This window comes from Pleurodeles waltl, chromosome 12 (genome assembly GCF_031143425.1).
Source record: "Pleurodeles waltl isolate 20211129_DDA chromosome 12, aPleWal1.hap1.20221129, whole genome shotgun sequence".
Lineage (NCBI taxonomy): Eukaryota > Metazoa > Chordata > Amphibia > Caudata > Salamandridae > Pleurodeles > Pleurodeles waltl.
The window spans coordinates 437,803,755-437,826,028 of NC_090451.1; the positions used below are offsets into that span (position 1 = coordinate 437,803,755).

Consider the following 22,274-nt stretch of genomic DNA (forward strand, 5'->3'; position numbering starts at 1 on the left):
AAAAGTGCAGAGTAAAATCATCCCACAGAAATGTATGGAAGTTTAAAAGATAAATATTAAATTGCATACATACAGAAACAGTTATAAGCATTATTGAAAAAAGGAAATGTATATAAAAATGTATGGTAGCCCCAATTTACGCCACTCAGTCTCAATATGTTCAAATTAAAAGACTAGTATCAAACATGCATTGCTGCATTCAAATGTACGATCAGAGTGCTTAGAGCTCAGGATCCCTGCATACCCAAATTAAAAAAATATATATTATATCAAACATTCATTACAGAATTCAAATGTATGTCACTCTTCAAGAAAGACCCAACTGTAGTTATAACAGCAGTGTCAAGGGGCATTTGAAAATAATAAACAGCAAGACTATAGACAAAAAAACCCTAGTTCTTAAAAACTGCAACAGATATCTTCTTGAGGGAAGTTCATACAATCTACAGAGTAAGATTAGATGTTCCACCGCCTGTGGCATGTTACCACCACAAGGGCATTGTAGTATGGAATTGGGAGCTATCTGCCCACGAGAGAAGTACAACAGATGTTGTATAATGTCCACATACATATATTGTTTTTGTACTACAAATGACATTCCTACCATATCAACATCTACAGATAGCCTACCTACCCACATCAAAGTCTCATCCATCTTCTGCCACATCTCTGCTAACTCCAGCACTCTGATAACCTAACCTGTAAACCTCACAGCACCACGTTTCTCTTTTCCACTTCAAATTATCACCACAGATGAAGTAACAACTCTCTCCCCTTTCCTCTGAAATATCTACTGTTAAAATAAATTCCTTAACAGTGCTCCTGGTTTGCACAATAAAAGTCACATATACACATCCATACATATATACTTTCTACGTTTACATAACACTTTATTTTCAAGAAGCAAGACTTTCCCTATCCTCTCTGTGGGTTTGATTTTATTCCTTATGATGTGTATTATGTATAGAATCAGTGGTGGTTCCTCCGTGGGAGCAGAAGAGCTCCCCCCCCACACTGCTGAGCAGAAAGTGTGAAAAATAAAATGGCAATAAAATGACTTTATTGCCATTTAATTTTTTACTGTCTGCCAGCAAAATGGAGTTTGAGGGCAGGGTGGGGCCAGTGCATCACTTGCTGCAAGTGGCAATCTTAATTAATGAAATCAAACAGGCTTCAAAGTTTTGGGCGTGGTGTTAATGGTGTCATTCTTCTAACACTGATTGGCAGATTTGCAGTGGGTAAAGCCTCCTTTATGCAGCAGGTATTTGTGACTCTTGACAGTGTTTCAATTGGGACTGATGCCCTTAAAGAAAACACATAATCATCATTGAATATCAAATGTGCTGTAAGTTGTTATGTTCACAAAGTCAAGCAAGCATGTTTATGAGATGCTTGCTGGCGCTCCCAAGATTTGCCCTTGTTTTACAAAAAGTCTGGCTTCCTTCTGCAGAGATGGGTTTTGTATGTTTTGAAGATGCATACAAGCTCAAACAGAGCAATGGCATTTTAGAGGACTGGTCCACCTCAGTCATTTTGTTCATAGAAATACTATAATAACTTCATTCAAATATTTTCAGAACCCTGATTAAAATTATTAAACTTTAACACAATAGCACACATGGTCTACTTATCAAGTGGAAAGGAAAGGGCAGAAACCTCAAGAGATGATGAACAAAAGACAAATTGCAGATGGTCTTTCTATTCTGCAGGATAGCCTGTATAAAAGAACAAAACTCCTCAAAAGAACAGTTTTGTATCTATAATGAGTTAGCTGAAGTATACAAAAAGGCTGTGGGTGGAATGATTAAATTAATCTCACCCACTGGTAACTACTCAGTGTTATTTTGCACACCATGTCACCTCAGTTTGCACCAGTAGGAACAGTCTAGCCTGAGCTGCCAGGCCAGGTCCTCCCTGAACTGGAACACAAGCAACCCAAGACCCAATTATTCGGGTCTAACTTTATTCCATTGGTACAGTGAGCATGAGACTCACATCTGTGCAAAACGATCATACTTGGGGCATCGCACAGAAGTAAACAAAAAGTGATTGGTGGAATCGATTAATTAATCTCAGCCACTGGTAAGTACTCAGACAACATCCCAACCTATTGTTTTTTTTCCTACAATGGTGTATATATAAGGGTCTCATGCTCACTGTGCCATATAACTCATACTATTCCTCATAGGTGAGATCTAAGTAGCTCACAACTGGTCAGAGATTGTTGTGTTCCCATCTAGAAGGCACCTAACCTGGCAGTTCAGGTAGGACTGTTCCTGTTATTGCAAGTCAAAAACTGATATGCATTAGGCGAGTCTCTGCATGGTCTGGAACGAGGCTCAGAGCAATTGCCAGTAACTGAGATTAATTGAAGTATTGCTTCCATAACCTTGATGTTTTGCAGTAGACACCCTACGTGTGATGGGTATACTCAGGCAAGGGACCTGTGCTCCTGCACCATTGGCTATATTACACTGATGAGACCTAAGTAGGTCAAATCTGGTCAGGGGCCGCTTGTGTTCATCTTTGGAAGGTACCTGTCCAGGCAGTTTGGGCTAGATTGTTCCTATTGGAGCAGGGCCAAGACTGATTTGCATGAGGTGGATCTCTGTCTAGAAAAGCACAGTGGGCAAAAAACAATGGTCTGGAAAGAGGTCCAGATCAATCTCCAGTGACTGAGATTAATTTAAGCATTCCTCTCATCACGTTTGTTTTGTTGCAGTATAACTTGTTAGCAACACGTAGGTCTAATCTACCAGTTATCTTGATTGCCACAATTTTGTGTGATATTTAAGGGGATGATTTATAGACTGGAGGATGGGTTACTCAATCACAAGCATGACTGATATCTCATTCAGTCTATTACAAGTGCATTATGTCCTATGTCCCTTGTAATAAGGCAGACAGGATATCCATGAGGCTGTGATAGAGTAAACAGTCTGCCAAACTTCAAATCAGTTCTTTAATATTCTTCTCCACCAATAATTGTGTTACACTAAGAAATAACAGTGAAACATCCTTTCTTAGTCCTCCAGTTCCTGGCTCTGCATTATGATATAATATAATCACTCCAATACTGGAGTCAGACCTAACCCAGGTCTTGGCTACCTTACAAACAGCTAGGCCTGTCAGTGACATTTGCAAGACTAAAACTGTGACCTTAAATAACACTGAAACACAATGGTCAACATTGAGCAAACCACAGAAGAGAGTTCAGGAATGTCTTCCTAATACATTTACTTTCAGGAATTTCTGAATATCGTTATTTCACAATCTATCAGGATGAGATGTACAAAGGTTTCACTCATCAAGAGTGACATTTGGACTACATTTCAAATTGCAATGACTGTGTCTTAATAGGATCAGAAGAGAACTGGCACAGATAAGGGAATTCGAGCATGCACCACTACATCAAGAAAAGGGACTGACTGATCAAAAAGCATTGTGCTGGACAAAATATTTGTCCTGATGCAACCAAGTACTGGTTCCGTTGTAGGACTCCAGTTACCAGAACAAGAGTGCTGGATTAAGGGAGGCAGCACTACTGTTTGTGTGTGATTGAGTTAACCCCACACCGTCTTGGCAGCTGTCAGCCCAACCCTTTCAGCTAGCTAGTAGCACCTCACCAAAACGTGAAAGAAAAGGTGATTTGTGGCAGCCTATGTGGCTTCTCAGGGGAAGTCGTGGTTGGCAAATCTCAACCCGTTCTCTCGTTAGCAAAAGGTCTCATACACACATATAGGCCAATGAAAGTGATGCAGGATGGTTTTCAATATGTTTATTGAAAAGACTGCAATCTACAATAAAATAAATGAGCTGCAATTATTAGAGCAATGAGACATAACAGGATTAGAATGGCGGTAACCAGTGAGATGAAAACAAACAGTTTCAACATGTTGGAATAACATACATATATAATCCTAAGTGAGAGCATAGCGGTGATCTGCCCAATCTGTCCGTACTTAGTCCATGAGAGGAGCACTCACACCCATTACCTAAGAAAAGAGGTCTGCCCGCCTTCTCCTGGCTGCCTGTGAAATGGTATGCAGCATGGACAGAGTCCTGGCTGGAATGGCATCTCTGTTGTCCCTTGGCCTGTACAGTGTTTTTATATGAAAACATAATTCTGTTCCGTGAAAAGACCTGACATGGGCATGTGCTTACGTTTCGGACTGTCTGCATACTGTTATGGCGAGAATTGCTAGCTGGATTATCATGGACTGTTCTCGTCAGCCTTGGACAGAGGTAAATGGTAAAATGTCGTGCTCAGAATAACACTAACAATGCTTTAGCAGAATCACAAAGTTACAGCTGATTAGAAAATAAAAACATCCCTGCTGAAAACAGGGTAACTAAAAATAAAGAAATCTGCATAAATTAAATCAGAGCACCTATGTAGGTGAAAGGACACAGGCCTAAACTAAGCTGTGTGCCGAAGCAGAGTGTAAAATGAACCCACAACAACTCTGCATGGTGCTAACAAAAGCTATCTGTAGTGAAATGTGGAGTTGGACAGAGGAGGTAATACACTTGGCATTGTTTGAAAAGTGAGCACATGCCACCAGAAATAGTAGAACGAATACAAGCTGAAGTAAAAAACTAAACATAAAAAAAAACTATGTGTTGGGATTATGAGATTTTGCAGTCCATTCTGTGGAAACAATAAATAAATACATGATCTCCCACGTCTTATCGCTTGTCCATCAGTGGACGTAAAAAAAACAGACCAACTTAGGTTGCAGGATTTAATGACTACTCATCAAAGTGATATAAAAAACTATTTCTTTCAGTGGAACCTATTATAAGTATATTCTGTTTGGTAGTGTGACGACTCGCATATAAATGTTTTATAATATATTAACCTGAGAATAAAGAAGCACAAATGAGGCACATGTGTATATCTGTGCCTCCGGCAACTGAACATAAACCTATAATGCATGTTAAGCATTTATGACATTAAACTAATAATGGTTAAATTGTCACATTCATTTGCCTTCTCAGCTGTCACACTACGTCAGAGATTCAGCTTTTGTGTAAATGTCTTTAAATGAACAGATAAAGTAGCACATATCAAGAACTTGAGATCTTCAATACTTTCTTTGAGGGGGTTCATAGCTCCAGTTTCTAAATGTTCTTCCCTTCAAAGTGTATTAAAGGTTTTTTCATGGAGGATAGTAGGCCCTTTTTAAACAAGACAATCACAAATTGCTTTCTTACATTGGAGGGTAGGCCGTTGCCTCCCTAACATCATTCCACGGTTGTGGAGGTTCCGGAGGAGAGAATCTCAATGCTCCAATTGGGGGTTTTGCAAAGGGAATCCCAAAAAATGCATTGACAGCTGTGTCTGTTCCCTTAACTCTGAGCTGTTTTCCTTGAAGTTTGCCATACTTTGTTCCTATTAGTGGTTGTTTAGCCTCTTCTCCTGTGTAAAATAAAATAATACATATTATACAAATGCTCTTTATTTAAATAAAACATCATTTGAAAAAAAAAACATACTGTTCTACAACCAAAGTTTTTAGTATAGTCTATTTCTCACAATAAGATGTTCACAGTCCAATGTACCTGTCATAATAAAATGTTCACAATTTCATTTCACTTAAATGTCCTCATGGTACGCAGGGCTTTAGGGCAGTGTGACTTGTGTGGCCGCACTGGGCGCTGACCTGGGGCTCCGGTGCTGACCTCAGAGGGGGCACTGTGTTTAGCAACACCTGCTGCAGAGTATCTTGTGCATTCTGCTTTCAGACAGCAACACAAATGTCAAAATAACTCTTGTGATTAATGTTCCCGCTAGAGAGAGATCGAGTTTTTTCTAGTAGCAGTTTTGATTCGCCATAAAGTAGTGCAAAGGGTTAATATGCCTGCTTCAAAGAACAAGTACTGTAAAGATCACAAATTTGTACTTTATGCAGACAGCGGAGTAAGTTACTGCTTTTGTCACTGAGATGTCTTCAGTACTTTAGATACAACCTGTTAGAAATGGGGTCTTTGGTTGACAGTCAGGTTGCCCATGTTCAAGCAAGGACCCTCACTCTAGTCAGGGTAAGGTAGAATCACCCTCAGCTAACCCCTGCTTACCCCCTTGGTAGCTTGGCAGAGAAGTAGGCTTAACTTCAGAGTGCTAGGTGTAAAGTATTTGTACCAACACACACAGTAACAAGGAAAAACACTACAAAATGACAACACAAGTTTAGAAGAATAGGAAATATTTATCTAAACAAAACAAGACCAAAACAACCAAAATCCGATATACACAAGTCAAGTTATGAATTTTTAAAGATTAAACTCAAAACTTGCAATTAGAAACACAAAAAACTTCGATGAGGTGTTAACACGGCGTTGTGAAAGAGTCGTTCCCAACAATCCAACACCAGCGGCGCTGGCCACTGAGTCACGTAGACCCCCAGGTACAGCACCTTGGTGAAGAATGGAAACAAGCCGATGCGCGAAGTCGGGGATCGTGGCTTCTGTGCGAAACATTGAATCCAGGCACTTCTAGTGGTGTAGGTCACAGTGTGCTGCGGCAACTTCCACGGAGTCACAGACTTTAGCGGGGCTGCAGCCGTGTCGGGCCTGTAAACGTTGTCACGTTCCAGCGAAGATCACAGAGTCTGGTGCAGGCGGCGTCACCGGATTGAGCAGCGGCGTCGGTCCTCGGTCGTCCGAAGTCAATTTCCTTGAGTTTTCACCAGCTTTTCCTTTCAAGGGCCCAGGGACTGGATAGGGCACCCCTTGTCAGGGCAGGCTTCTCAGCAGAGAGTCCAGGTGCTGGTAAGGGAAGTCTTTGATGGCCCTGAGACTTAAGAACAGGGGGCAAGCTCAGTCCAAGCACTTGGAGATTTCTTCTCAAGATGGAAGGCACACAAAGTCCAGTCTTTTCCCTCTTACTCTGGCAGAAGCAGCAACTGCAGGATAGCTCCAGAAAGCACAGTCACAGGCAGGGCAGCACTTCTCCTCAGCTCTTCTCCAGGCAGAGGTTCCTCTTGATGTCCAGAAGTGATCTAAAGTCTGTGGTTTTGGGTGCCCTTCTTATACCCAATTTCTCCTTTGAAGTAGGCCTACTTCAAAGTAAAGTCTCTTTGATTGTGAAATCCTGCCTTGTTCAGGCCAGGCTCCAGACACTCACCAGGGGGTTGGAGACTGCATTGTGTGAGGGCAGGCACAGCCCTTTCGGGTTAGGTGACCACTCCTCCTCTCCCTCTTAGCACAGATGGCTCATCAGGATATGCAGGCTACACATCAGCTCGCTTTGTGTCACTGTCTAGTGTGAGGTGCAACCAGCCCAACTGTCAAACTGACCCAGATAGGGAATCCACAAACAGGCAGAGTCACAGAAATGGTATAAGTAAGAAAATGCTCACTTTCTAAAAGAAAACACACAATCCTAAAATCAACTTTACTAAAAAATGTATTTTTAAATTGTGAGCTCAGAGACCCAAACTCCACATGTCCATCCGCTCACAAAGGGAATCTACACTTTAATCAGATTTAAAGGTAGCCCCCATGTCAACCTTAGGGAGGGACAGGCCTTGTGACAATGAAAAACGAGTTTAGAAATATTTCACTGTCAGGACATATAAAACACATTACTATATGTCCTACCTTAACCATACACTGCACCCTGCCCTTGGGGCTACCTAGGGGTGCCTGACCTGTAAGAAAGGGAAGGTTTAGGCCTGGCAAGTGGGTACACTTGCCAAGTCGAATTTACAGTTAAAACTGCACACACAGACACTGCCATGGCGGGTCTGAGACATGATTACAGAGCTACTTGTGTAGGAGGCACAACCAGTGCTGCAGGCCCACTAGTAGCATTTGATTTACAGGACCTGGCACCTCTAGAGCTTTTTACAAGGGACTTACTAGTAAATCAAATATGCCAATCATGGATAAACAATTCAACCATACAATTTACACAGAGAGCATATGCACTTTAGCACTGGTTAGCAGTGGTAAAGTGCTCATAGTTCAAATGCCAACAGCAACAGGTCAGAAAAAATAGGAGGCCGGAGGCATAAAAGATTGGGGATGACCCTGCATAAGCAAAAAAGTCCAACACACCCCTAACAAAGAATACTGGATGCTAGAACCGAAAGCGACCATTATCCTTTGCTACTCTCTATGTCAGGCGATGTTTTTTGTAGGACCTTGAACAAACAAACTACTGTGGTTCCTACTCCTACCATGAACATCACATCTACGAAGGTCAGGTGGCCAAAGGTTCTGTCAAACCCTTATCTGCTACGCAAGATTTATCAGGCTTTCATAGATATCTTCGCTCCATACAGTGACTATGATCTCAATGACATCCCCTTCTTATCTACACATGAAAATATGATCATAAGATTACAACGTATATTTTATAGGAAGGTTGGGGCAAGACACCAAGGAGCTACTTCTAGCCCATGGTTTGGCGAGTCCTGCCACACGGCCAAGAAAGGATTAAAAGGTGCCCTCATGGAAGGAACCCATGGGGAAATACTATTAGCCAGACGTACTTACAAAGAATCCATCACCCGAGCGAAAAAAACCTGGGAAGACACAACCTGGCAGGAATTGTTGGATGCTACCCAATCCAACAACAATAAATTATTTTGGGAATTGTTAGGTAAGCGAGAGAAAGAGGGCAGGATTGGTGTGAGAAGCCATATACAGCCAGAAAAATGGGTCGAGCATTTTTCGGGCTTATATAGAAAAATTGAGACCCCCACATTTTTTGTTACAGGGGAAGCAGGCCAAGACTTTCTCTCTACCCCTGATGAGCATCATGGACAAGCTCCCCTTGTAGGGGGCTCACAGGATTCTAAGAGCCACATCTGCTTTACTACCAAAGAAACAGCCAATGCTATTAGTTTTCTAAAACTTGGGAAAGCTCCAGGTCCAGACAAAATTCTGGGGGATCTTTATTCATCAGAACCAATAGTCTGGACTTGGTACATCAATACACTCTCCAATAAAATTGCCGAAGGGGGGCAGATTCCCATGACATGGAAGGGTGCCGAAATTATCCCCATCCATAAAAAGGGTAACGTAAACCTCCCGACAAACTATAGACCAATCAGTTTAATTGATAACATCCAAAAAATATTTGCCAAGCAACTCCTAGGTAGATTAACCCATTGGGCCAAAGATCAGAACATTCTTTCCCCCCTTCAAGCTGGATTTCGACCAAGGACCAGTACAGTAGACCAGGTCTTTAGACTGGCCATTCTGTACTGGAAATATACAGCCCTGGCTAAACAACCATTATACATCACTTTTGTTGATTTGAGATCAGCATTTGATCTAGTGCCGAGGGAAAAGTTGTGGGAGGTGCTACAAAAAATAGGGACTCCTGCCAATCTAATCCAACTTTTGAAGCGGCTGCATGAGGACACATATGCGCAGGTGAGATGGGGGAACCTAGGCGAACTAACGGACAAAATCCCCATAATTAGGGGTGTTCGCCAGGGTTGTGTATTGGCACCTTTTTTATTCTCTATTTTTATTAATGAGGTTGTACAGGTTTTAATGACGTGCCAGAATGATGCCCCCACCCTATGCACTCAAAAAATTCCAATCCTTCTTTTCGCTGATGACTCTCTTCTTATTTCTAAATCTCCCATGGGCCTCCAAATTCTTATCAACAGATTTAACTCCTTTTGTCGAGATTACGGCCTAGAGCTGAACCATAAAAAGACCAAGTTAATGGCGTTCCTCTCGGAAGTGCGGAAGAAATGTACTATCCATTTAGAAGGGAACCTCCTGGATAAGGTTTCTTCCATTGATTATTTGGGTGTAAGGCTTTCTGATAATCTGAACTGGGTAGAACAGATCAATAAAAGTGTGGGTCGCCTGCAGCATGGTGCGGCATCAATCCTGCGTTTCTATAGGGGTACGACAGCAAAAACTGTCTCCCCGGCAATCAAGATCTACATTGCCAGAGCACAGGGTGCCGCCGCATACGGAGCAGAGGTCTGGGGCTTTTCTGACTGTAACAAGCTCACTATCAGTGAGAACGGTTTTGCGAGGTCCTTGTGCGCCTGTCCTCCTAGTACTCCATTGATACCACTGTTCTTAGATCTGGGCCTGAGACGCATAGCCGATCTAATTATTTAAGACCATTATTATATTGGATACGACTATGGACTAACCCTGAATTAGACGTTTATAAGACATCACTCCTCGACCTGCTAATGTGCTCCAACTCAACCTCTTTTCCTTGGGTTAAACATTTATCCAGTTGGTTTAACAAACTTGGCCTTAGCCACTTTTGGGAGGAACCCCTTAAACTAGAAAAGACTCACTCCATTGTGCTGAAACGTATATATTGGTCTTATGTATGCAACGATTATATCACCTACAGAACTTATGGCACCTTAACAAATCGTTTCACAGATTTTAAGTGGTACCCACAATTTGAACCACACTTAGACAATATTCCTGACACCCTCGGTAAAAGCTTATATGCCAGATTCCGTTTCGGGTCATTGCCGTGGAAGTCATTGATGTGCAGATGGGGTACAAAAACAGATACAAGTACATGCCCAGTTTGTGGTGCAAAATCGGAAACGGTTGAACATTTTATGTTTTTTTGCCCTGCTTACTCCCTTCCCAGGTCTAAGTGGATTCATCACATTTGCCGTGAAATGGGGATAAGAGACTGTGCCTCTGCTTTGAGGATTCTAAAAAGTCACCATTCTACGGTTTTAATACTTGCTGTTAGTAAATATTTATTAGTAGCATGGCGAATACGTAATTCCATTTTAAGGACTGTGTTTTAACTGAGAGCCCCGCTTTTATTCTTTTACTCTTATAAGAGCTGCAGGAGCGGGGTTGAAATCGTATTATGTGTATTATGTGTACTGAGAATTTTAACTGGACTATGCTCTTAGGAATCCATGTTTAAAAAAAAAAAAAATTATCTATGTATTATTATTATATCATTATTGGTTTTATCCTTATTCCTATTATTATTGTATATTCGCTTTGATGATCGATATCGATTGATCGATTAAAGCATATTTGTGTGTTAAAGAATACTGACTTTTACAGACTGCCATGAAAGAGCTGCATGCAAACTGCACAAAAAGGTTAGGATGTTATGTTTGTTCCCTGGTCTTCCATTACCTATTCCTAACGTTGCTAAAAAGGGTTTGTTTTGGTAGATGTTCATTGTTATGAAGAAAGGTAGCCTTTACCAGTGCTTTTAAACCAATGAAATGCATGTGAGAGAAGGAATATGGAGAGATGAGGGGCACTTTTGGCTGGTGGTAGTGAGGGAATCCGAGGAGGAGGAGGCCATTGGTGTGTGTGTGTGTGGGGGGGGGGGGGCGCAAAATTACAGTTGCACTGTGCACCACTTGGAGTGCTTTTATTCTCAGTATTACAACAGCGATTTAGATTCCAAACTGAAAAATTGGGCACATGCTTCATTTTCACAAGCACATTTGCAGGGGGGCTGTGCTGAAGACTCCTACCATAAACTAGTTTTGAGAGTATGCTGGAAGCAAACACAAAGGTGTGAGATTTCTTCAGCAGGAATAGCTGAAACTTTCTGAGGAGAGACATAGAAGTGGAAGGGGAGCTGAATGCCACGCAGATCTGTCCCTAGAGGTATAAAGCCCGATTCAGAATTACTCGAAGGGGTTTCACCTTGGCATTGGAGGCTGACAACTCAAAGAGGCTATAGGGTATTGTACCAGATGGGCTGAAAATGTATGAATGATTATCAAATTAGTTTTGTTTACATTGAGTTTGAATAAATTGGGGTCTTTTATTTGTGAATTGGTCACTAGACATTCCCTAGAGTTATGTTCAAGTTAACCATAACTGGTCAATTTCAGGGGATTTAGGTATTGGATTGCAGTCAAAGCATTCTTCAACTGAATGGTTTCATTGTAATATAATAGTCATTAAAATGACTCTGTTGTTACGGTTAAGTTACCCTTTTATATTATAAAATGCTTTTTTATTTGCTAATAACTATTTTAACACCATTTATTTATTTTTTAGCAAAATCTGTTGAAAAAGTGAGTTAAGATTAATACAGATCTGTGTTGGCATGAAAGTTAATTGCAGGGTTCAAAAGAAGTGTTGTTTATTTTAACAGCCATGAGAATTTTTTATGGTCACCGAGCTCTGCTGGTTGCAGGAATCTGCCTAACGTCCAGGGCTGTGCAATTCCAGGACAGTCTGCTGCACGTCCAAAAATTGCATGCTGATGCATAGAAACCTTCCCACAGGGGCACCTATGGCAGTCACACAAAGGAGGCTGGAGATGGCCCTGCTAAGTGTCTAGCCGCTGAGCAAAAAAAAAAACACCACCACTGTCTACAGGCTCCTGCTAAGGCGGATACCACTGTGTCTTGAGACATTACAAAAATACCTGGCTGCACATGCTTACCACCAAGGTGAGGCATTGGAATCTTGGTTCCTTGAGGTGCTAAGTTAGAGGTTCTTCCTTCTGTAATTTTCTTTATTGTCAGGTCTGAGGCGGTGGTGTATCAGTGGTAAAGCAGTGGAGAACACCATGAATGCTGCACTGGTCTCTGGAAGAGTGAAACATAATTTGGGCCTGATGGATCTGCCAGTGAAACAATGGGCTTCACAATGGAATGAGGTAGCGGTCACAGCCTAATACCAATGCTGAACTGAATCTGCCAAGTAGAGACCAGACCTGATCAGGAAGAAGACTGTGCTGATTCTGCCACTAGTGATCCACAAACACACAGACACACAATTGATTTTCTAGTAGGCAAAATGTAGATTTTCCTAGTAGTTTACGTGGAAGTCTCAGTGTTATTAAAGCCATGGAGGTGAGTATTATGCTTATCTTTCCTTGCTTTAATTCAATAGCAGCAGTCAATAGAAACAACTACAATTCCCAAGTGGCAACAGAAGAGAGCCAATAGGAAGAATGGGAAGAAAAAGACAGTAACCAATCACCAATGCACACACATTTTATGATGTCACTTGACTACGAACAGCCCTCTTTTCTTGCTTGAGACGTTTAGTAAGAACGAAATAAAGGCAAAATAGATAGAACAATTAACAGAGGCATAATGAAGGAAAACAAATCTTGGCAAAAGTTCATAAATCTTGGGAATAGGAAACTTGGGAAGGCATGGGAGAAGGAAGAGTATGCTCAATAAAGCTTGAAGATGAAGAAGATCCACGTGAAGAGCAAAGGTGAAAGACTTCCTTCTTAGGAGGTCAGCTGCGATGGAGTCTGGTTCGCTAAGAGGGTGGGAAAACAAAGTTAGAACATTGTGGAGGGATAATACTTGCCTCCATGTCTTTAATAAAATTAAGACTTTCCTTCATAAACTAATAGGAAAATCTACATTTTATGTCAAGACCAGAGGCTCCTATTATGCTTTTTTAAAGCGTACTAATCACAATGGTAGAAGGACTAACAATAGGTTTGCAATAAAAAACTTTAAATACATTATCATTAGACAAATCTGCCAATCTAAGAATGTCCTCAAGATTGGAGCCAGCCCAAAAGGCTTTAGAAGCCATGGCTCCTCTAGCGGAATGAGCACCGAAGACAGAGGTGGCGATACCAGTGAGGGACATTATCCATTTGACCCACCGGGCCAGAGTAGGGAAGGACACTAGATTATAAGGTTTCCTAAAGGAAATAAGAAGTTGGGAAATAGAGGACATTCTTAGATCTGCAGTTTTTTGTTCATAAACTTTAAGACACTGCCCAATGCACAGTTTAGGATTATCAACAAAATAGGGATAGAAAACTGAGGAGAGATTAGTTTTAGTGCACCGAGATATGGTAAATAACACACCTGTAGGGGTAAATTGCCTAATGAAATATCAAAAGCTTTAAAATCAGACAATCTTTTGATTGAACTAGACAAAGCAATATAGTTAGTTTTGCCATAAGCATCTTCAGGGAAAGGAGAGAATTATCAGGCCATGGCAGAAACAGATGCAAAACGACATTAAAATCCCACATCGCACTGTAGTTGGGAAGAAGAGGATTTGAAAATGTTACTCCCTTCAAAAGAGGACAAACAAGGGGATGTTCCCCCACTGGTTTTCCGTTGATAAATGTGTGGTTTGAAGAAATCGCAGACCTGTAAAGGTTTATAGTTTGAAAGGATTTTCCTTTGCTGGCTTCGGATGTGAGAAAATTGATAATAAAAATCACATCCGCTGAAATGGGATTGGTATGTTTTCCCAAACACCAGCTATGCCCTAAAGACCAAGCTGACTTGTAGGCTTTTGTGGTTCCTGGAGCCCAGGACTGGATGATATATTTAGATGCTTCCGCTGAAATGCTTGGGGTAGATTGGAATCCCAGAAATCTTCCATGTAGAAAGGGTGAGAGGATTGTCCAGTATTAGATTGTGAGGAAGGTTGAGGGGGTCCAAAAGGAGATGGGGAAAGGACGGCAATCTAGAAGATTTGGGAACCAAACCTGGGATTGCCAGAAGGGAGCTATGAGAATGAGAGTTGCTTTTTGGCATCAAACGTGCGCAAGTAACCTGCAGAAAAGGGGGAAAGGCGTAGTTCAGAGAAACAGACCAGTCCTGCAAAAAAGCATCCAAAGCAAGCGCTAGAGGATCTGGGTGCCAACTGTAAAATTAAGTGAGCTGGGAGTTGTGGCGGAAGACGAAAAGATCTATCAACAGAGGACCCTATTTAGCCTCAATGGTCTGAAAGATCGGGGGATGAAGTTTCCAGTCGCTTGAATCCCAAAAGTGTCGAGAGTCCCAATCCGCCACTGAAGTGAGGTCACCCGGAAGATATTCTGCCCGAACCGAAAGATGGTGGGAAAGGCAGTATTCACAGAAGGTTTTGGCCATCTCCTCTAGGGGCTTGGATTTTGTACCCTCCAAATGGTTAATATAATGAACAGCCGGGCTGTTAGTGAAATCTGTCCTTTGCAAGAGTTGTAATCACAAAGGAGCCTAAAAACAAGTTTATAGCAATTTGGACTCCTCTAAAGACCATGTACTGCTAGTTGAAATCGGACTGCAGCAGGCTCCCCAGCCGTAGCGGCTTGCATCTTATTCTAACACAAGATTTGCGGCTGATGGAAATTTAGTCTTGTCGTTCCAGGCATCTAAATGGAGGAGCCACCACTGATGTTCTGCTGAGAATCCTGATCAAATAAGATGGAGTCTGAGTATGCAAGGCCTTTTCTTAAATGTCGAATTTTTAAACTTTGGAGGGAACGATAATGCAAAGGACCTGGGAAAATGGCTTGGATAGAGGAAGAAAGAAGACGCACTATGAGGGCAAGAGCTCTGAGAGACAGAGAGGACTTGCGTAGGACCTGAATAATTTCTGATTTTATAGATTTTACTTTTGCTGAAGGAAGGTGAAGAGAGGCGGAGACCGAATTTATTACAAAGTCAAGAAACTCTATGAGTTGAGTTAGGGAAAGCAGAGATTTTTCTTTGTTGAGAACAAAATCAAGATTGTTTAGGAGCAAGCAGGTAAGGGAAATCTGGGATTGAAGGGATATTACATTGTGGTTCATTAAAAGTATACCAGCTACAACTGGCTTCATTAGTTTGGTAAAACACCAGGGAGCTGAAGAAATACCGAAAGGAAGGGAGGTGAAGTAAAAGAATTGGCATAGCCATTGAAATTGTAGAAATTTTGTGTAATTTGGATGAATAGGGAGGGATAGATAGGCATCTTTTAGATCTAAACGAACCATCCAGTCGTTTTGGAGAAGGGAGTCTCTGAGATGCAAGATTGTTTCCATCTAGAAATGACGATATACTACAAACTGATTGAATGACCTGAGATTGATCACTGGACACATCTTTTTGTTTTTCTTTTGAACCAAGAAGATGGAGCTGGTAAAACCTGAGGAGTAGGGAAGACAAAGAGCAATGGCTTGTTTTTGGAGAAGGGACTGAACTTCTGACGAAATGAGGTCGAACATGACTTTTGAGAAATTTGGGGAAAGAGGAAAGGAAGATTGAAAAGGTTTCGAGTAGAGTTTGAAAACGCAACCTTGAACCGTATTTAAAACCCAAGGGTCTGCTGATATTGACAACCATATTAGAAGAAAATGTCTAAGACGGACCCTAATGGGAATAGGAAGGCCAGAATGTGCACTCACCTGGTTGGTTTGGGTAACAGGATCCCCTGGAGCCTCTGCCGCAGTTAAACCTGCCTCGTTGTGGATAGAAGTGAGGCTTGTAGTCTTGGTAGGAGCCAATGAAGGAGCCTCTGGAACCTTGGTTATTGTAAACACGGCTGGCAAAGTGGTTCCTTTCTCTGCCAGCCCTGGCAAAAACCTGTTGGGAAAAGGTCTTCTTGAGTGACTGCTGAGCCTTATCAAGTGAGGCAAAAGTAGAGACATATTTACCAAGATCCCTGACAAAAGAATATCCGAAGAGTAAACCATCTGCTTTAAGGCCAGGATCCACGGTGGCCAAATTGACTAATTTAGGATCCAGTTTGAGAAAGAGTCCTTTTCTTCGTTCATGCATGATAGCGGAATTAGCATTTCACAGAAGACAAAACTAAAGTTGAACTCAAAGAGACAACTCCTCGGGTTCTATAGAAGTATTATCCAGTCTGGCTGATTCCGCCAGATCACAAATACCTGTGAGAGGACTAACCACGTCTAACAGTTTGTCCTGACAGGAGGACCAAGCTTTGTCCACACCCTTGCAAGGGTTTTTGCCAAATTTGGAAAAGAAAGTAACAATTGCAGACTCAACGGAAGAAGTGAGTGTAATTTTGGGGGATAAAGAAGGACGGGGGCATTCCAACCTCAATCTGGATCTAGATTGTTTGTCCAGGGGCGTATGTAATCTGGAGGAAACGTAATCACCCACATGATCTGTGGGAAGCCAATCCGTAGAATTAGGATGGTGAATATGAGAAGGGTCAAACATAGGCACCCCATCAGAGTCAGATATATAGATAGGTTTGGAGTCGTCCTGAAGAGATCTTTGATTTCTTAGCTGGGGGAGCTAAGAGTCCGCCATTGACTTTATCAGATGCTTTGTCATTTGAATCTATACTGACCAAGTCATCGTCTGTATCCGGAATGAAGAAGACCAGAATAGGGGAAGAAATATGTTTAGATTTTGATGAACATTTGGCTGAAATATTTTGTTTTTCATGAATATTATCCTCCTCAGAAGGAGGCTTGTGAAGAACCGCATCCTCTGCCTTGCGTGAGGAAAGCTCACCAACCAACAGCGCCAACGTATTTCTTTTGGGTTGAACATTTGTTGCCAGGCGCTTTCTGCTTTCCCCCGCAAAATGGGCCAACATTGTTTTGGACATAATGTTAATGACAGAATTTTCCAAGTTCTTTGTAATTTTATTGAAAGAGGCAGACACTGCCTGTTGTACAGAGGCTTGAATAAAAGTATTCAACTCCTGTTTGATATTGGCTTCCTCCTCCATAGGCTCCTGAATTGAAGGAGAGCTGTCAATCTCTATTGTGGCCAAAGCAGAGAGAGTAAAATGTAAAATCAGGGAAAAAAGGGTTAAGATCCCAGGGGAGTGATTATTCAGGTAAGCCCCGTCTATGGGTGTGAATGAGGGAGCACAAGTGCGTGCAGCAAGCCGGAGAAGGAAGGAAGAGGCCTTCGGTAGGGAAATACCAACCAGAATAGAAACGGTTGGACAAATGAGGAGAAAACCTGGCTGATACACCCTGGTAAGCATGTTATCAGTTCCTCAGACGCGCCACGAAATGGCGCCCGCTTACAAGAGGAATGGTATAACCGTTACTGGGGAATAGAAAGCGCGAGGGAGATGTGCTCGAGGCAACGTGCCGACTAGTAAAAGCCTCCGACGAAGCAGCGCTAACACTGCAAATTGAATAAACCATTAATAAACACACATAAAAACTATGAATATTAAAATAGTAACGAAAGAATGTGAAATAGTATTTAACTTGACTGCGAGCAGCAAGAAAAAGAGGGCTGTTCGCAGTCAAGTGACAACGTAATACGTGTATGCATTGGTGATTGGTTACGGTTATGGAACTACCTTTTTCTTCCCATTGGCTCTCTTCTCTTGCCACTTGGGAATTGTAGTTGTTTTACTTGACTGCTGCTGTTGAATTAAAGCAAGGAAAGATAAGCATAATAGGAGCCTCCGGTCTTGACATAAAATTAGGATATGCAATGAATATTGTGCAAAGGAACTATTGGTAGAGGAATTTTAGATCTTTCAAAAAAGGGAAGAAAAGTGGGATGTTCTGGTTGAAGGGAGACACTGAGAACACTTTTGCTCACACAATTAAGACCAAAGCGAAGAACATTTTAACTTTAACATAAAAAGACAAATGGAAGATTGGGCACAAGACTGAATTACTAAAAGAACAAGCATTGCCAAAGTTAATAATACTCACCTTGTAGACTATTAACTCTTCCAATGCCTTTTGTATATACAGTGCAGCATCGTCACTACCAAAGACAACAGCACAAACAAAAGGAAAAATAAAAAGGGTGCAAGGATGCAGCTGTGGCTGCTGCGTCATTTTGTATACACGTGCAGGTCTCATGATGCATGCTTGTGATATGGGTGCTATTTTTTCATTTACTAATCTGATATAAATTGATAAATAAGCAGTGGGTCAGGATAGCGAGTGGGGGTGAGTAAGGGAAAAAAGGAGGACGGAGAGAATCACATAAGGGAGAGAACAATACAGAGGCAAAGAAAGAATTACACGGATGACAGCAATATAAACATGGGGGAGAAGCACACAGGTGTGAGAGAGCAACAAGTAGTACAGTAGGATGGAAACACATGAATGAGATAGTTTAATATGGAGCACTGTGAGGGAGAGACACATGCAAAGATGACAGCTGGAAAACACATGCACAATCATGGTGTGTTTAAGCAAAAAAAAAAAAAAAAGTTCCCTAAAAGTGGAGGTTGGAAGGACACAAGTAATTAGACACAAAGGGGGTGATTCTTACCGCCGCCGCCAAGCGGGAACCACCAGAAGACCGTACCGCGGTCAAAAGACCGTGGCAGTCATTCTGGGTTTCCCACTGGGCTGGCGGGCGACCGCCGAAAGTCCGCCCGCCAGCCCAGCGGGAAACACCCTTCCCACGAGGACGCCGGCTCAGAATTGAGCCGGCGGAGTGGGAAGGTGCGACGGGTGCAGTTGCACCCGTCGCGAATTTCAGTGTCTGCTAGGCAGACACTGAAATTCTTTTTGGGGCCCTCTTACGGGGGCCCCGCGGCACTCCCTACCGCCATCCTGTTCCCGGCGGGAGAACCGCCAGGAACAGGATGGCGGTAGGGGGTGTCAGAATCCCCATGGCGGCGGAGCGCGCTCCGCCGCCATGGAGGATTCTCAAGGGCAGCGGAAAGTCGGCGGTACACCGCCGACTTTACGTTTCTGGCCGCGGCTGAACCGCCGCGGTCAGAATGCCCAGCGGTGCACCGCCAGCCTGTTGGCGGTGCTACCGCGGTCATTCGCCCTGGCGGTTTTTACCGCCAGGGTTAGAATGACCCCCAAAGTGTTTGTTGATGGTGCATCTATGATGAACCAAGATGTCTTTGTTCAAATTCAGGACGTATCAAACATCTCAAAGAATTTAAGAAAGTTTGAGCTTTACAAGTGGCTAGCTGGAGGGCATCTCAAAAGATTCAGGCTAATATCTGCATCCCTTTTTTTCTTCAATATATGCCAGAGACACCAAAATAACAAAATTCCTAAATATCGAAAAACCTAGGTATTATTAGGGACAGTCATTCAATTATAAGAAATCAAGGTAAGTGGAGTAAATAGTCTGTAACCTGATGCTAGATAGTCTCTTTTTTTGTATATGTTTATTGAGAAGTACATGTCAATATATAAACAATGTGTTAAAAAGAGATACAACAAATCAAATTATGATCACAATTTCAATTGGCACATTGGACCCCCCTTAAAACTCCCTAGTATATGGTACCTAGGTACCCAGGGCATTGGGGTTCCAGGATGTCTTTAAGGGCTGCAGTATTTCTTTCACCACCTATAAGGAGCTCAGACAAACTCTCTCACAGGACTGCCACTGCAGCCTGCATGAAATAGTGCACACACTATTTCACAGCCATTTTCACTGCACTTAAGTAACTTGTAAGTCACCTATATGTCTAGCTTTCATTTACTGAAGGCTAGGTGCAAAGTTACTAAGTGTGAGGGCACCCTTGCACTAGCAAAGGTGCCCCCACGCTGTCCAGGGCCAATTCCCCAGAGTTTGTGTGTGCGGAGATACCATTACACGTGTGCACTACATATAGGCCAATACCTATATGTAGCTTCACAATGGTATCTTTGAATATGGCCATGTAAGGTGTCAAAGATCATGGAATTGTCCCCCCATTCCAAACCTGGTATTGGGGACCAATCCCATGAATCCTGGGGGCTCCACCATGGACTCCCAGTACTGCCAAACCAGCTCTCTGAGGCTTGCACTGCAGCTACAGCTGCTACCACCTCACAGACAGGGTTCTGCCCTCCTGGGGTCTGAGGCAGCTCAGTCCCAGGAAGGCAGAACAAAGCATTTCCTTTGGGAGGAGGGTGTTATGCCTCTCTCCCTTTGGAAATAGGTGTTACGGGCTTGGGAGGGGTAGCCTCCCAGAGCCTCTGGAAATGCTTTGAAGGACACAGATGGTGCCTCCTTGCTTAAGCCAGTCTACACCAGTTCAGGGATCCCTTGTCCCTGCTCTGGCGCGAAACTGGACAAAGGAAAGGGGAGTGACCACTCCCCTGTCCATCACCACCACAGGGGTGGTGCCCAAAATTCCTACAGTGTGTCCCTGGCATTAGCCATCTTGTTTTCCAAGGTGTGGGGACACTCTGGAGATCTCTGATTGGCCAGTGCCAGCAGGTGATGTCAGAGACCCCTCCTGATAGGTGCATACCTGGTTACTTACCTGCTCCAGCAGACACCTTCTAAGACGACTACTGGTTCTCTGGGACTCCTCTCCTGGTGACGAGTGTGCTCCCTGGAACACAGGTGGTGGACCCCTTCAACACAGAGGGCCTCATTCTCACCCTGGCGGTAATTACCGCCAGGGCGGAGGTCGGCGGTAGCACCGCCAACAGGCTGGCGGTGCTCCGCCGGGCATTCTGACCGCGGCGGTACAGCCGCGGCCAGAAGCGGAAAGCCGGCGGGCTACCGCCGACTTTCCGCTGCCCGTCTGAATCCTCCATGGCGGCGGAGCGCGCTCCGCCGCCATGGGGATTCAGACACCCCCTACCGCCATCCTGTTCATGGCGGCTCTCCCGCCATGAACAGGATGGCGGTAGGGGGTGCCGCGGGGCCCCTGGGGGCCCCTGCCGTGCCCATGCCAATGGCATGGGCACGGCAGGGGCCCCCGTAAGAGGGCCCCAAAAAGTATTTCAGTGTCTGCCCAGTAGACACTGAAATACGCGACGGGTGCAACAGCACCCGTCGCACCTTCCCACTCCGCCGGCTCAATTCTGAGCCGGCATCCTAGTGGGAAGGTTGATTTGCCCTGGGCTGGCGGGCGGCCTTTTGGCGGCCGCCCGCCAGCCCAGGGCAAATGTCAGAATCACCGCCGCGGTCTTTCGACCGCGGTGCGGTGTTCTGACGGCGGTACATTGGCGGACGAATGACCGCCAGAATATCCTAAGGTAAAGCTGTCCAAATTTGGAGGATGTCAGAGCTTGCCTTTCCCGTTTGTGACAGTACCCTTTGCACCGCATCATCTTCACCTACTGAGGCCTCTGTGCACTATTTGCAAGAATCCTTCATGCATAGCCTGGCCCGGGTCCCCAGCACTCTGTCCTGTGAGGCTCAACTCGCTGAGTTGTTCTCTGGCAGCGTGGAACCTTCTTTTGGAGTGCTACAGCAACTGCAATTTGCACCTTCTTTGTCCCTGTGTCCTGGGACCTCTGTGGGTGCTGCCTGGTCATGTGTGAGTTTCCTCCAGTGTTGGGAGCCCCCTATGCCTTCTCAGTCTGAGTTGAGGCCCCCAGATCCCTTCTGGGTCCAGGCAGAACCATTTTGACGCAATCCGTGACATTGCTTGAACCAAGGCTTGTTGGACAAATCCAGCACTGCAACTCACCTGCATCCAACAGCTCCACGTGGGACGTCCTTTGAATATGCAGGAACCCACAGCCATCTTCTCTGGTGCTCTTCTACAGACTTCTTCCAACCAGAGAATCCTTTTTTGCACCATCTTCTAGGTTGGCAGGGGCTCCTTCCCTTCCTGGAATCTTCTGCGACTTCTGGACATGGTCTCCTCTCTTTACAGGTCTTCAGATCCAGGAATCCATCATTTGTTGCTTGCAGACTTGCTTGGTACTTGCAATA

General features: G+C 43.6%; 1 protein-coding gene across 1 annotated transcript in view; it reads right to left on the reverse strand.

Moving 5' to 3' along the window:
• Positions 1–22,274, reverse strand: part of LOC138267784 (fatty acyl-CoA hydrolase precursor, medium chain-like) — a 548,521-nt gene that overhangs the window by 450,150 nt on the left and 76,097 nt on the right. The window contains exon 2 of the mRNA XM_069216985.1: positions 5,218–5,422. Within this exon, the coding sequence (XP_069073086.1) occupies positions 5,218–5,422 (205 nt within the window). The remainder of the gene's footprint in view (positions 1–5,217; positions 5,423–22,274) is intronic.